This window comes from Phaenicophaeus curvirostris, chromosome 7 (assembly GCF_032191515.1).
Source record: "Phaenicophaeus curvirostris isolate KB17595 chromosome 7, BPBGC_Pcur_1.0, whole genome shotgun sequence".
NCBI classification, from domain to species: Eukaryota; Metazoa; Chordata; class Aves; order Cuculiformes; family Cuculidae; genus Phaenicophaeus; species Phaenicophaeus curvirostris.
Window position 1 is genome coordinate 16,273,692 of NC_091398.1, and position 15,059 is coordinate 16,288,750.

The following is a 15,059-nucleotide window of genomic DNA, read 5'->3' on the forward strand; positions in this document are numbered from 1 at the left end:
ATATTATATATTAGATAAAATATGTACCTATACATTATATAATTAGATATAACTAATATATATTAGATAGATTATATTATATCTAATATATCATATAATATGTGATCATACATATAACATATTATGTGATTGGGCACAGGTGTGCTGAGGGGCATGGCTTAGTGTTTGATAGGAATGGTTGGACTCGATGATCCGGTGGGTCTCTTCCAACCTGGTTATTCTATGATTCTATGATTCTATATGATATGTTATAATATATATGTTATAATACATAATATGACCATACATATAATATATGATATGCTATAATAACTACAATCCTACACATACGATACACATACGCTTCTATCCGGAGCTGTCCCCCCTCTCCCCGTTGCCGCCGCGGGCAGCCGGTCCCCGTTCCGCTGGTCCCTCCCCGTCCCCCCCCCGCGCTCCCAGCCCGTCCCGGGGCGCTGCCGGCGGCTCCTCCCGCGGGGCGGGGCGTGCGGGGCCCGTGCGGCCGCCGGGACGCGGCGCGATGCCGGGCGGCGCGTTGCTGCGGCCGCGGGGCCGGGGCGGCCCCGAGGAGCGGCGGCGCAGGGTGGCCCCGGCGGCCGCGGCCGCGGCGGGGGAGGAGCCGCTGCTCAGGGGCCTCTTCGAGATCGCCGGGAGGAGCTGCGACGTGGTGCTGAGCGGCCGGCGGCTGCGCTGGAGCCCCGTCCTGCCCGAGAGCCCCGCAGGTGGGACGGGCGGGCGGCGGCGCCGGCGGTGTGTGACCGGGCTGTCCCCGCCGGAGCCTCTCGGCGGGTGGTGCGAGAGGGACTCGGTGTACGAGCTGCTGTTCTCGCGGCTCCGCGGCCCCGGGCAGAGCAGTAAGAGGATTTGATTCTGTCTCGGCTGTGCCCGCTGTGCTCTCTCTCTGGCCGGGGCACAAGCCGCGGCGCGGGGGCGGGTTGTGACTCTCAGAGATGCGCCTGAGTTTTGTGCTGAGGCTTCCTTGTCCCTGCTCCCTGCTTTTCCAGGGAAGCGACGCGCTCTGAGAAAGTGATGTTGCCAAGGATTTGATCGAGTCAAACAAGCGATACACAAAAGTTTTAGAGGAAAGAAAATTTTCCTTAAACTTAACCAAGTAGTCTTTTTTTTTTTTTCTCCTCTTAGTAACTTTTTTCCCCCTCCTATATATAAACTATATATATATAATATATATAAAAGTATATATATCATATATATATAAATAAATATATAAAAATATATAATATATATATATCTCCTATATATAAAAAATATAAACTTACTTTCAGAGCTACATAAGAACTCTTAAAAGTGCCCGGTTACTGCAGTGACCTCCCAGTGCTCATGGGAACGGGAAGGCAGCGTTGCCTTCAGGAGCGCAGAGTTTCCAGCCGGTGCGGTTGCCTTCTCTGCTCTGGCACAGTTAGCTTGGCCAGGCCTAAAATACCACGTTTATTTTAGTAGTATTTTGGACAGAACTCATACGGGTAAGATCTGACAGCCATAAGTTCAGCATACAGAGAAACAAAGTTTCTCCCACACAGCACTTTTTTCTGTGTAACAATAACCTGTTCCTCTGTAAGGTCCTCTGTACGCTGCAGAGTCTCAGTAGCAATGTAGAAGCCTGTAATTCCAGCGCTGCCGCTGCGAAGAAATACTGAGATGCTCACAGCTGAAGTTATTGTGCTTCATTTCCTGTAACCATGTTGGGATACCAGAGCTGCTGAAATCAAACTAAGGTGGTGTCATGCATAGCTCTTGACTCCTACCCTCCAAACACTGTAACCATGTTAACAGGCTGTTGTGCTCTGACGTAGATACCATCTTTTCAGCAGGGCTGCTGAGTTGTGAAGAGGGAGGGCTGTGCTGATGTGGGTAGATCCTTCCTCTTCTGGAGCCTGTCTAGGTACTTCAGTAACACTGTTACACAACACTCTAGCCACTCTTCCCTTTTGGGATTAACTACAGGTCTCTGTGTATGTGATCCGAAGTGAGATTTATTAATTATTTAGTTCTGTGTGCAGTGCTCTAATATGATTGCCACTTTGTTTTCTGGCTGTTTTAGTGTAGCTTGAATTATCATATATCAAGACGTTGGGTCCATGATTTCTTTTAATTGTCACTGGTGAAAGTTTTTAAGGTACAGATAGCAAGTAAGAATTTTGTTACATATCACTTCATGCTTCCAGGGATGCAAATATATTCTTGTTTTTTTGTTTTTTTGTTTGTTTTTTTTTTCCCCGCGAGAAGTCCACCCTTTAAATTGCAGCTTTGTGTAAGATCATTTTATCCTGTGCTTACTCATACAGGCATTGTCAGCTTTTCTATCCTAGTACTTGTGAGGTAATAAAGTGTGCAGTTCTTGAAATGTAGTGCTTGAAGTCAGGCATGTTGCAGATGTCAAAACTTTAGGGATTGTATGGAAAGCAGCACTGACAAGTTGATGTCAATTATAGCAGGATTTGGGCTTTTACGGCACATGTATTAAATATATGCCAATACATCATTGTCTCTGACAATTCAGTTTTGTACTATGTTGTATTAAGCTACTGAATATTTTGGTTTCTGAGAAGTTCTTAATGTCCTACTTTTTTACTAGCTCAAGTGGAAAAGGCAGTGATGTCTTCCAAATGCTAAATTTTTCCTGAAGTTTGTGGTAGGCTACAAGACATAGGATTTCCAGATTCTAAAATGTCAAGTACTTACAGTGAAGGTAAAAGGATTTTCTGTTTCTTAATTGGTATGGATGCCACCACTATGCTATCTCTGGCTGTTCCTGCTGATGCAGTCACAGAGGTCAAATGTCGTTTTTGGAACCTGAGTGTTTTTTTTAATCTCATGCCATCTTGTATCCCAGTAGCAATTACCCTGGGGCCTGGGACCTGTACTGGGAGAAGCCATCTGTGTTACTGTCTCGTTTGGTGTAACAGAAGTGCAGCAGTGCAGTGCGTAGGCTGAGCTGTCAGTAGGTACAGGAGGTGGTCGATGGTTCTTTGGGTAGGTCTGTTCCACTGGGATTTGGCTTAAGCATATTTTCTCCAAGCCAAAAGCTTCATAATGCATTTTACTTGAGGCTGTAAAAAGTCAGGTCAGGTCTTCACGCTTTGCCAATGATGCTAAATGAAATCTCTTGGACTTTTATGTAGTAATTCTATGTAATTCTGGAAAAGACCTTTCTTCTGTGGTAGTCACTCTAGTCTGCCAAATCAGAGAACTGTCAGGCAGTCACTTTCTTCCCTTTAGCTTAGTCTGTTCCCTCTCAAGAGTTCCTCAGAGGTATTCCTGGCTTGTTGGAGTTGTTGATTATCCACAGTTCTGCAGTTAGAATCATAGAATAATTGGGGTTGGAAGGGACCTTAAAGATCATCTAGTTCCAACCCCCCTGCAATGGGCAGGGACACATCCCACTAGATCAGGCTGCCCAGTTCGCACTGTATGGTTTTTACATACAGTAGCTCATGCAGCCTGGGCTCCTTCAGCTTCTCCTAGATACAACTCACAGCTCCAATATAAAGTTCCCAAGCAATATGCTGTGCCTGGGCTTGATCATTTTGAGCTCCTGTATGTGTAGTTCTGCCCTACTGCACTGTTTCTGTGGAGCTTTTGGCAGCGTGATTATCAGACAGACTTCCTATTTTTACTCTCCCTTTGATTTTTGCAGCTTCTGTCTCCTAGAAGTTTTTGGCTGCTGGTGCTCACTGAAGATTTTTGATTGGCTTCCTTTGTTGCTCGCTCTCCAGACCTCATAGTAGGCTCCCCAGCAGCCTCTTATCCCCTTTCAAATAACCATGACCCATTATGAATTTTGTGTGTTTTCTATTGTAACAAAGCTTGGGCAGGTGACTGGATGAGGAACCTGAGGGAGCAAATGTGTCAAGTGGGAACTTGGGCAGCATGTCTTGGCTGCCCCCTCAAAAATGCTAAAATTATAGCCTGAATGCAGCTCGGCTGAGCGTTTTCTTCTCACCAGAGCCAGATACCCTCTGATCTATAGCTGGTTGTTTATTTTTAACAATACAGTGGGCGCTGCAACGAGAAGTAGAGCTCATAGTCAGTAATTACTAGCTATTTTTCTTACTTTTCTCTATATGGCTTTCCTGTGCTATAATCACTGAAATTAAGAAAAAACCAAGACTTCTCTCTGTATTAATAATCCAGCCCTGAAGTGCAGAGCTTATCATTTTTGGTGCTGGTTCAAAACCATACCAGAGAAAGCTATCCTAAATTCAGATTTGAATATCATACGTGGGTTTTAGAAATTCTCAGAAGATAGTAAGAATGATCAAATGATGGAAAAAAAATATTTACATTTTAAGAACAAATGCTCAGAGCTGATTTTTGTGTGTGTGCACACTGAAGTTTGAAGACTAATGAAATGTAGGTGATTAGGAGTAGTGGATATGGGAATCACTTGTAGTTTAGAAGTGTCAATTCAGTCTTCTTTATGCTGTTCTTCCAACATGGCTTGGTTTTTGCTGGTGAATGAGAACTTTAATCCTTTCATTTCTTTTAAATATTGCTACAGGCTTTTCTGATTTACAACAACTGCTGTATTTCAGCAAGTTTCTGTCAGATAGGAAATGGAACAAGACTGGCACTTTCTCAGTGTTTTACTGGTATGTGAGGCCAGGAGGCTTTTGATCATTATGAAAACCTAAATGTAGTTTCTTGTGTGTATAATGTGCTTGACTGAAGGATATATGAAGTTGTTCTCTGATTGAGAGCATGTAGGCTAGACTGAGTATGCGGGTAATAATAATTTGGATAAAACTTGCTTTTTAATACAAGTAATAGAACGTAATATTCTAAATTAGTTGACCAATAAGAAAGTAAGATCTCTGGAGCAATCCAGAGGCTAATGTATCATTGAATATATATTTTCTTAATGAAGTAAAAAAGTCCATATGTTGTTTAAGTATGCTATTTGTATACACAGCATACTACAGTCCTTGTTGATATTATTCTAAAATGTAAATGTAAATATTCTATATAAGTGCAGCAATAAGGAAAAAAAAATCACTGATCTAGTGCAACAGTGAAAGAGTTAGCAATAAAGGACTTAAAATTAATTCCGAGTGCATAATGGCCTGCTGCCAAGGCTATTTAGGAACAGATGTGGCTGAAATAGATACCAATAGTCTGTTTGGGATCTCTAAAGTAAGACATCTGTCAGTCTGTCGGTCAGTCAGGAATAATGGAAATGGGAACTGGCTGTTACAAATTGTGAATAACTGAAGTTCCATGTTGGTGAAATTCAAAGCTTTTGATTCTACTTCTGACATGTAGGGAGCGTAATTTCTCTAAGTGACTTATCTATTGGCCAAATAGGAAAACTGTTTTTAAGGAAGAGACATGAAAATAAATAATGTGAAGTGTAACTGAGAATGAGATGTGCACATATCATGTTAATATATGGCTTTAAGATGTAAATTGGAGAAAGCAAGTATGCAGTTTTAAAGAATCTCAGGCTGCCCAAACTTACAAGACATTTTTAAATCTTTTTCAAGAAAGTCCATGAAAACCATGTCCTTTAGGTAAACTGTGAAGTAATTTGTTAATTTAAAACTTAATTTTGAAATTAAAAAATGATTGAAAATAATAGTGAAAAACTGAAAATATTTAAGGAAATGGGTTATACTGATTAAAGGTCTCTTAAAATTTATTCTTTATTTCAGGTGGTTTCTAGACATGATGTCTTGATTCTCTGTGTTTCTCTTATCCTTTATCTGGAGAACGGTTAATGGTTATGTGTTTGTGGAACAACTTACATTATTTTGTGCTTTCTGGACTTTTTCTCATATTTCACATGTTTGTGTAGCTCTCTAATTATGCTGAAAGGGATTAATGTATCCTGACTGTTTAATGGTGGATTTCATATGTACTTCAATTCTCTACCTCCAAAGAGAGAAATCAGATATTTAAATATTTGTTCTAGAAAATAAGTGGCTATGCTATATCTTGCAAATTGTGCGTGTGTTTGTTTGTGTTCACATTCATGTTAAGCTGTGTTTTTGTTAGTGAATTGGGTTCTGATGCTGCATGAGTCTGAAATAACAGGATTTATTTTGCTTTCACACAAAGTAATAACTCTTCTTCCTGGCCTTTTATTTTTTAATGAAAAACTATTTCTATAGGTGATATTGTGGTTTGTGTTATATTAAAGCTTTTGCAGGCCATAAAATGGCAAGTTTTAAACTTATGATGGGTTTTGTTTTTGTGGTAGATCTTTGTTTTTCTTCATTTCTCCTGTTGCATTCTGTATTAATGACACCTTGCTATATACTATTATAGATAAGGTGATGCTCTGCATTATTCATCTCATCTGCCTGCCTGGCAAGCAAGGGATGGTGGTTGGCTGGGTGCTTGGTGTATTATGCATCATCAGGCAGTTGGCACAGCAGTAGGAAGCCAGACGAAGCTAGTGCTGGGTTTTGGCTGCTGAGCAGGCCAATTGAAGAAATACAGGTTGGAATCCAGGAGCAAGCAAGAACGCTGTAGTGGGGATGAGCTGATGTGTTAAGGGAGTCTAAGGGTTTGGGTGAAGTGCCATATGGGTGTGGAAGGGATTTGGGGATATCGGTAAATGGAAGGGAAGCTGAGGTTGTTGCTGGGCAGATAGGAAGACATGCAGGGTGGTGCGATAGCTTGCATGATTCAGGGTGGGAAAAGCACTGGAAAGTCAGAGGAGATGAGATAAGGTGGCGAGGTGAAGAGAGGTGGGCTGCAAGGTTGTTTGAAAAAAAAAAAATCAAATTCCCGTAATTTTCCTGTTCATAGAATATCAGCCAACTCTTTTGACTATGCTTTCTGTGCAAAGGAGTGCAAGAGTAAGTTGATGGCCTTGCTTATACAGCATGACGGAAAGAATCAAAAAAAAAAAATTTTAAAAAAATTTGCTATACTAACCAATGTTTGATATCCATGCTATTTTCATGTCCTTGATAGTGCTATAGGGCTAAGAGTCCTTTCTTCTGTGTACACTATTGTTCTTTTAAATCATAGACCCAGTATGCAGTCAAATCCCTTCTCTAAGCATTTATATTGTATCTCAGTTTCTGTGCTGTTCTTCAGCCTTTGAGAAACATATTTTTTTTAACCCCTCTTTCATATTCTAGGTGCTGTTGTAATCTTTTCTTTGTTGTCATTTTATCATATCATCCCTGAATTTGGATCTCTCTAGTTTTCAACTTTATGTCTTCTTTTGTATCAAATGTTACTAACTTACCTTGACTTCCCAGTGTATTTTGTTGGCAAATACATGGTTTCTTTCAGTCAATCCCTCTGATTTAGAAGCAGTGCTCTATAAACCTTCGAGAAGCTACATAATCCCTGAAATCTTTTCCTATTTTTTTTTTTTTTGCTAACATCTGCAGGAGGCAAATAAAAAAAGTCTGATGAACAGCTTGGCTGCTCCGAGTCTGAGACTGAGACTACTTTCTTTGTCTGTGGCTGTTTCTCTTCTTGTACTGTGTGTATAATGTGGTTCTGCAGCACATGGTGTGGGATAGTTGTGGGCATCGTGGTGCCTTAAAGGGGTGTTCTGCTATGGTAAATCCATATAAACTTGCCTCCATAGTTGTAACTGTTCATGGTAATAAATGGATTAGAATTCAGAATATGATGTTCTTTTACATTTTCTTATTTTGTATCTTCACAAAAGACACGCTCAGATTAAGACATTTCTATCTTTATTTTATAGTTACAAAATAGAAATAAAAATAAAGCAGGAAACTGTCTTCTGCTCTTGTTGGAGTCAAAATAAACAAAACTTAGATAAACAGTTTTCATTGTAGATATCTTATTTCTCAACTCTGTATATTACAAGAGCAGCAGGTACATAATAGATGGCAGTGCGGTTATGCAAACACTGAACAAGTAGGTATTGGATAGAAGGAATCCTTTCTTGTTTGCTATTTCATTTAGGCATTTTAAACCATTTTATGCACTGCCTTTAGAAGGAAGTTTTTGCTTAAATATGTGTAGTGCTCTAAAAATATGTTTATCCCTAGACAACGTGAAAAAGCCTGAATGGCTGAAAATCTGAGAGCACAGTCCTGAAGAACTGAATAGCCTTTGCCTACCTTAAGATTAGTTGGTCATGGAACTAATGTTTTCCTTTCAAGGAAATCAGTGGTCCTGTTTTTTTTATGACTTATGTTGTAGCAGTACGTGCAGACAAAAAACTATAATGTGTTGAGTATCTGATACATGTATTACCATATTGCCATAAGGAACTGCTATTATGTTAGACACCAACTGATTTTGTGATAGTGTTGGATTTCCCTCACATATGCTTATGTTTTTGTACAGATGATCCTTTTGGAACATCTGCTAGTTTTGTGGTGGTATCTGCTGTTTCCTTTCAAAATTTGACCTTTCTGTCATTTACTACTGGGACTGGTATAGAGCTGCATTATACTCAGAGCCTTTTCTAAATTGATTCCTGTGTTATTCACATTTAATTGTCAAGTTTTTGAGTTAATTGTGTTTCACCATTCTCTGACATACTACAGAATTGAGTGCAACTGTAAAGTTAATTTATTAACCTTTTAAGATACCATTTAATGGTATTTATTTTTTAACTGCTAACTTGAAATAAGTGACTAGGACTTCCTCCTTCCAACTGTTTAGGTCATCTCAAAAATACTTGTGTCTGCAGGCGATGTGTAAGGACGGTATTTCTCAGACTATTAGGGAAGAAGTTTTAGAACTCCCTTCTTGCAGCTTATGAACCCTCCTCCCTTTATTGAAATGGTATCAGTTCAGATACTGTTCTTTGGACAGTGACTCCAGTTTAGGATCACATCTTCAAATGTAGCTGAATAAGTGAAAACACAAGCACAACTGAAATTCAGTTGTGATATGGCACTGCAACTGGCTGGGAAGTCATGACCCTGTAAATGCAACCACAAATGGGTTCTTAGCGTGCTGTAAACTCCTCCTCTTGAATGAATAATCAAGATATATTATAACCTCTCTTTCAGATATAGAGGTTATCCGAGTAACTGGATTTTATGTAGTTACAATGAAGAATTGAAGACGTTGGTATTCCCTATTTCTGCACTCTGCCCAAGCATAGGGATCCTTTTTGTAGGACTTACTGTGGCCCTCTGCAGGAAAAAAATGGTATATTGAGCTTTTGTAATTATGAAAAGTGGCAAATTATTTTGTTTCCAATGTATGAGGCATACTTGTGTAGAGATAGTAATTTCTTTCACATAATACTGTTTAATCATTTAACTTTTAAAATCACATTTAAACATGCATGAGACTTAATAATTAAAAAAAACCAAGTTTCTGCTATTTCTTTAGCTTCGATTATTGATATGTTTTGTCATCTAGTTATATATTTTAACTCCAAACTGTACTAATTCCAAAGATGATTTTGGAGTTAAAAGTAATTGACTTCATGTTTTTCAGTGACAATCTCACTAAAAGAAAAAATTAGTTAACTCATTTGAAATGTGTTTACGTCTTTCTTGGTTGAACCTAAATGCCTTTGTGAACACATATTTTGTTATTCTCAAAGTCTGCAGCTTAAAAATGCACTATTGAATAATAAATTTTTGCTTTCTGTAAGATCTCAAAGTAAGTTTTCATATTATATTTCCTCATGGAGTCATACCCTCCCGCCTCACATAAGTTCAGTAAAGCAGCAAGAAGTCTCCCACAAACCTGTATATTTTGTGATACTAGAATTACCAATATTACCATCTCTTCTTTGGAGAAGAATCAATAAGCTGTGTTTCATACAATGTCCCAATCCCCATTATTTATGTGCAGTTACCAGGAGTGGTTTGTTTATGCTGTAGAATAGTATTAGCTGAGTTTATCTTATGGGAAGGAGTTTGGTGCTCAGAGAGGAGTGCATTTCTTTGAAGCCTTCAGCTGTATTTGTACCTATATCATGCTCTTAAATTTGAGTTTTAAAATGCATATGTAGAGATCAAGATGGTGCTGCTTCTTTTATTCCCTCCCCAAATTTTCCTAGTATGTTTCTTTATAAGACTGAAGAATATCCTTATTTTATTCTTTAGTGGGTGGGTATTTGGTTAAAAGAATTTTTTGGTGTGTGATTTAATTTGCATTCTAGCTGATGATTGTAAAATATTTCAGTATAGTGTCTATAGTAAATGCCAAATATTGAATGTTACTTTATGAATGTTGGAGATTAAAGAAAACAAAACAAAGCACAGAACTTGTGTTGATCTCTTTATGTACAACTATCAGTCATAACATAGATCTTAGCAACTTGGAGGTTGATGCAATAAGTACTTGAACTCTTAAATAGCAAAACCAAGAAAATTCTTCTAGACACACTTAAATTTAGAAGTTTTATAATGTGATTGTAAGGCAGAGCATGTAGTATGATTGTAAGCCACAATGCTTGATTTTTGTAGAATTGGAGCTCAGTGAATCACAAATTATTCAAATTATCCCAGGATAACTTATATAAGAAGTAAAAATTATTTCCCAGGCCCGCCACTGGTTTTACGTTACAAGGAATGATTGGTTTTCCTCCCTAGCAGCATGGAAGCTGCTGTTTTCTCTCGTGGTGTGTCAGTATAACAGACACAGATAGAAATATTTATTTGTTTTGGTTTTTTGTTTGTTTTTTTTAAAGATATGAAGAAGTGTTTAAAAAAATAAAACTTGTAGGTCTGAATTTTCATGTAAGCCTTGATGTGTGGCAGCCGTTCTGTCAGCGATTTGATGAAAGAAAATTCTGCTTCTTATGTTTAAGATGTGGTGTGACTTCCTCCCTCCTCTGCCTTCTTATTTAGTTGTAGCTGTAGGAATATATTAGATCTTTGAGAAGAAAATGTATGGTGGTTTGGTTTTCCTCGCAGTTCTCTGATCTATAATGCGGCTGTTTTTTGCCTGTGTATTGCAACTTTAAGCAAATGGTCAGTTCATGAACAGAATTCGAGGCCAAACTCTGAATTTCGCTGTGTGGGCTGTGTAAGATGGTAGTTACTGAGGTGCTTTTCAGCACAGAATAGTTGCTGTAGCTGTCAGTTTATTTGAACTGTGACAATATATCTCTTCTGTCAGTCCATACACTCGAGTGAATACAGGAAAGTATGCTTTGTGAAGCTCAGAAAATGCAAAGCAACAGATGTTATGTACTGCACAATTGTACGTATCCTGGAAACACATCTTTACACAGTGCAGGCAGTCTTGGAAAAACAAAATCTGACATACAAATGATCAAGTTAAGGGTAACAGCAGTAAATACTTATGACTAAATATAATGCTGTTTTGCAGATACTGTTTTGAGTTTGAGTAATTAAATACTCATTGTTCTATTAAAACACAGTGTTAAAAAACTGTTGATGTTTGAAAATATTTGTATTTTTATTGTATTGTTTTAGCACGGTGTAGTAGAAATAGAATAAGTATTCTTACTTGAAAAAATAATCTTATAGTAAAATAGCATTTTTAAAAAAGCCCATGTTATTCTAACTTAGGTGAAAATTCTTGTAAATAAATTGCTAAAAGTAAATAGGCAAAATTTCAAGATAACTTGTTAACTTTCCTGGCTGATCTGTTGACTGTTCTGAAGATGGTTCAGAAGGAGATTTTTCCTGTCCAAGACCTCTCCCTGGTATGGTGTTTATTGCCAGGCCATTTGGACACTCGTCAAACAGCTCTGTCAAGAAAGGTACCAAAAGGTTTCTTACTTGGGTGGTTTTGGGCTTCCCAAAGGCCTGCTCTGTCACATTCTTGTAGTGTAACTAGGGGTGAGGCAAGTACTTAGGGGTCGAAATTATCATAGCACCAGTAACCCTACACTAACAGTTAGATGTCGATAGATGGTGGTACCTCATGTTGATCTCAAACTTTGAACAGATTTGTGGTTTCTTTTAGGAAATTCTGCAGCTGACACATTCTAGCGTAAACCTAAATATATTGATACGTTACAGTAATCAGGAGAGGACTGTATATTGAGGTCTATTTTTAACTTGGCATTATTTTTACTAAAGTAAAAGGAGTGCTTCTGAATATTTAATGAGAAATGTAATGTTTCTTGGTCACTTGACTGCAATGCACTAATTAAACAAGGCTGTGATTGAACTAAGAATATTCTCCGGATTCTTTTCTGTTCCATAGGTCATTTGTGATGGAGGAGTTGTAATAACTATGGTTGCTTTAGAAAACAATACTTAGCAGAAGGAAAGAATACCTAATAAATATTTGTTGTTTTCTTTCTTTTTCTTTTCTTTTTTTTTTTACTGTAGTACAAACAAAAATGAAATAAAAGGCTTTTTTTTCCCACTTACATTTGTTGAGGAGTTAATTATTTAAAATATGATGGAAACAAGAGCAGGTGGTGTTTTTGGAATTTTGTCCCTAGGTCTCACTTGTTTTATGGAAACCATTTGTGTAATGTACATACAGAAATTCAGTACTGAACTTGCCATGTAATTTATACATATATTCTTGTTTGTCTTGCTTAAGGCAACTACTGCTTTTTACATTTGCAAGTTTTACAATTTAGCAATATTAGTTTGTATACAGGAGCAGACTACTAAAATGAACTTACACTAAGAAGAAAGCTGTTCTTAAATAAGTTTCTCTTTGTTTTGCGTTTCTACTGTTTGTTTTCTTTGTCTAATTCACAAAAAAAAAGGCTGCCTGAAAAGTTCATATTGCCTTTGGTATATTAACAGTGTGGTCTGGAAGGAGAATTGAAGAGTTAAAAATGACATGGCATAAACATGGAAAAGCAGAAATGCTGGGTTTTTTTGTTTGTTTTTGTTTGGGGAGTGTTAAAATAGGATTGGAAAAGTATTTAGAGATTGTCACTTGTATCCTACAACACAGCTTCAGAGATGTGGCCGTTTCACTGATTTGACCAGGCAACGGGACAGTGAGTCCAAGAGTTGATATAATTAAGCATACTGTAATGTATTTATCGCTTATTTGAATGCCATCAGCTTGAGATGAAGATCAGGAGCTGTAGCTAGACCAGCTAATGTATATGATCATAGGTTTATTGTGTGGAAAATGTCATCTGTCACTTAGATAGTTGTTAGCATTATTATGTTAAGGATCATTAGGACATAAATAGAGACTAAAACAGATGTTTATATGCTCTATAAAGCAGCAGCTATTTAACCACATCTTGAGTAAAGTGTGCAGTTCTGATGTTCTCAACAAAGATGATGTGGGACTAGACAAGGGGGTGAAGATGATTAAAGGCAACGAATGGCCCTTGGATCACCAGCAGAACACATTTTGGTCTGAAAGGGAGGCAGTACAGATGGGGCATGGAGAGACTAGATGCCAATGGTTTTCTATCTTCCAATGTAAGAATTATGGTGCATCTAATAAGGCTAAGAAGAACCAGGCTCAAAACAAAAAGGAATAATCATGCAGCAAGAAAGCGAAGGATACTGTTGACGCTAAAAGATTTTGTGGGCTCACATGGGGATGGACAGCCTTATTTGAGGGCTGTCAGACCTGCAGAAACTGCAGTCAGTTCGGGGTGTCCCAAATGGAAACAGGTGGGGAGTGGAAGAGTATTAGTGGAAAACAGAATAAATGCTTGCTTTATTCCTTCTTTTCTTAGCATCTGCTTGTGCCTATGGTTTGACATAAGATACTGGGACAGATGGACTTTTGCTCTGACCTGGTATTGCTGGTCTTATGTACCAGACACCGCTTAAATTTTAGTTAAATGATATTTTATATAAAATACTATTAGTCTGTAACTCCATCTGTATTTGCACTGTTAAGCCAGGCTTTCTTGGTAGAACTTGAACTTCAATTTCCCTATCCTTCCATTTGCAAGATACTTATGTTTATTGGTGCATTGATATAGTTTGAAGATTGGATGTTCTTTGTCTGACAAGATATCAAGAGGTTAATTTTATTAAATGGTTAAAAATACAATATGGTAGCAGACTCTATAGGAATTACAATACCATTGCAGACTATAGGAGACTGTAGACTGTATAGGAAACCTGTATTTCTTAGGCACGAGTGCCTTGAAAATATTGCTTGTACACATGCTTGTCTTGGGATTTTATTTTTATTGTGGAGAAGGGAAGTTGAATTCCAAATACAGTAGCTAAACTCGTATAGGATATGAGTCCAAAGCCATTACAAACCATTCCAAACCAGTGGTTTGTTTAATCAGCTTCAAGATTACTAAAAGAGCAACTTCAATATGCATAGCTAGTATTTTTCCATAAATCTCTTTCAGATGATTTCTGATGTTCGTGGGGTAGGTGATGACCTTCAGTGTAAAACTTTACCTTCATTATGTCGACAGTTTAAAGGGGTGTGCCAAGATACCTATAGTCATTAATTCTTCAGCATATGTGATGATGATTTTATTGCACTGGTTCACTTTAAAGCAAAGTCAAAGATTATCTGATTTCTAATGTGTGGCTGGATATGTGTAGAAACTCAGAGTCCTTCAATTTACTTTTAAATGAGCAAGCTAAGTTTAATATTGTGATAGAGTAAAATTTAGATAGAAGAGCATCAGTAATGCACATGCTGGTGAAGTGCCTGTTGGAGACAGTCTGGAGATGAGTCTTTGTTAGTTGCTGTATGGGTGCTTTAAATATGAATCTCTAATCCTGCAGCCATATGCAAGATCTTTATGCTGTGGTAAAATACTTAGGATCTGCAGGTAAGATATTTACTTCAATCTCATAGTGGTGATCCCTGTACATATGTGTTCATCTTTGTCATCTGTCATGTGTTTCTCCAACAGTGAAAACTCACCAGAAACTGTTGTTTGGTGGTTTTGGGTTTTTTTTTGATATGTTGACCAGTAGTCTTTCAGTTTGATTTTAGTACTCCTTAGTGCAAGGATTAGGAATAGACAGTGATTAGGAATAAGTACATAAATATGGTATGTAGCCACAGTTACCATGCTGAAGTTAAGAGGAGCAGGCAGGAGATGTCAAGGAATTTGCCTAAAATAGATGGGAGACTACTTGTTTGAGGCAAGGATGCAAAGCATCCCTCATGGAACATTTTGGGGTGAGTTTTTTGTCTTGAATTTTTTTTGATTAGTGGCTCAGTTTTGAAGCAGTTGATATGCCTGT

At 38.1% G+C, this 15,059-nt stretch overlaps 1 protein-coding gene across 1 annotated transcript in view; it reads left to right on the forward strand.

The window, feature by feature from the left end:
- The first annotated feature begins 517 nt into the window (after positions 1 to 517).
- Positions 518 to 15,059, forward strand: part of CERKL (CERK like autophagy regulator) — a 55,129-nt gene continuing 40,587 nt past the window's right edge. Inside the window, exon 1 of the mRNA XM_069861005.1 lies at positions 518 to 719. Coding sequence (XP_069717106.1) covers positions 518 to 719 — 202 coding nt within the window. The remainder of the gene's footprint in view (positions 720 to 15,059) is intronic.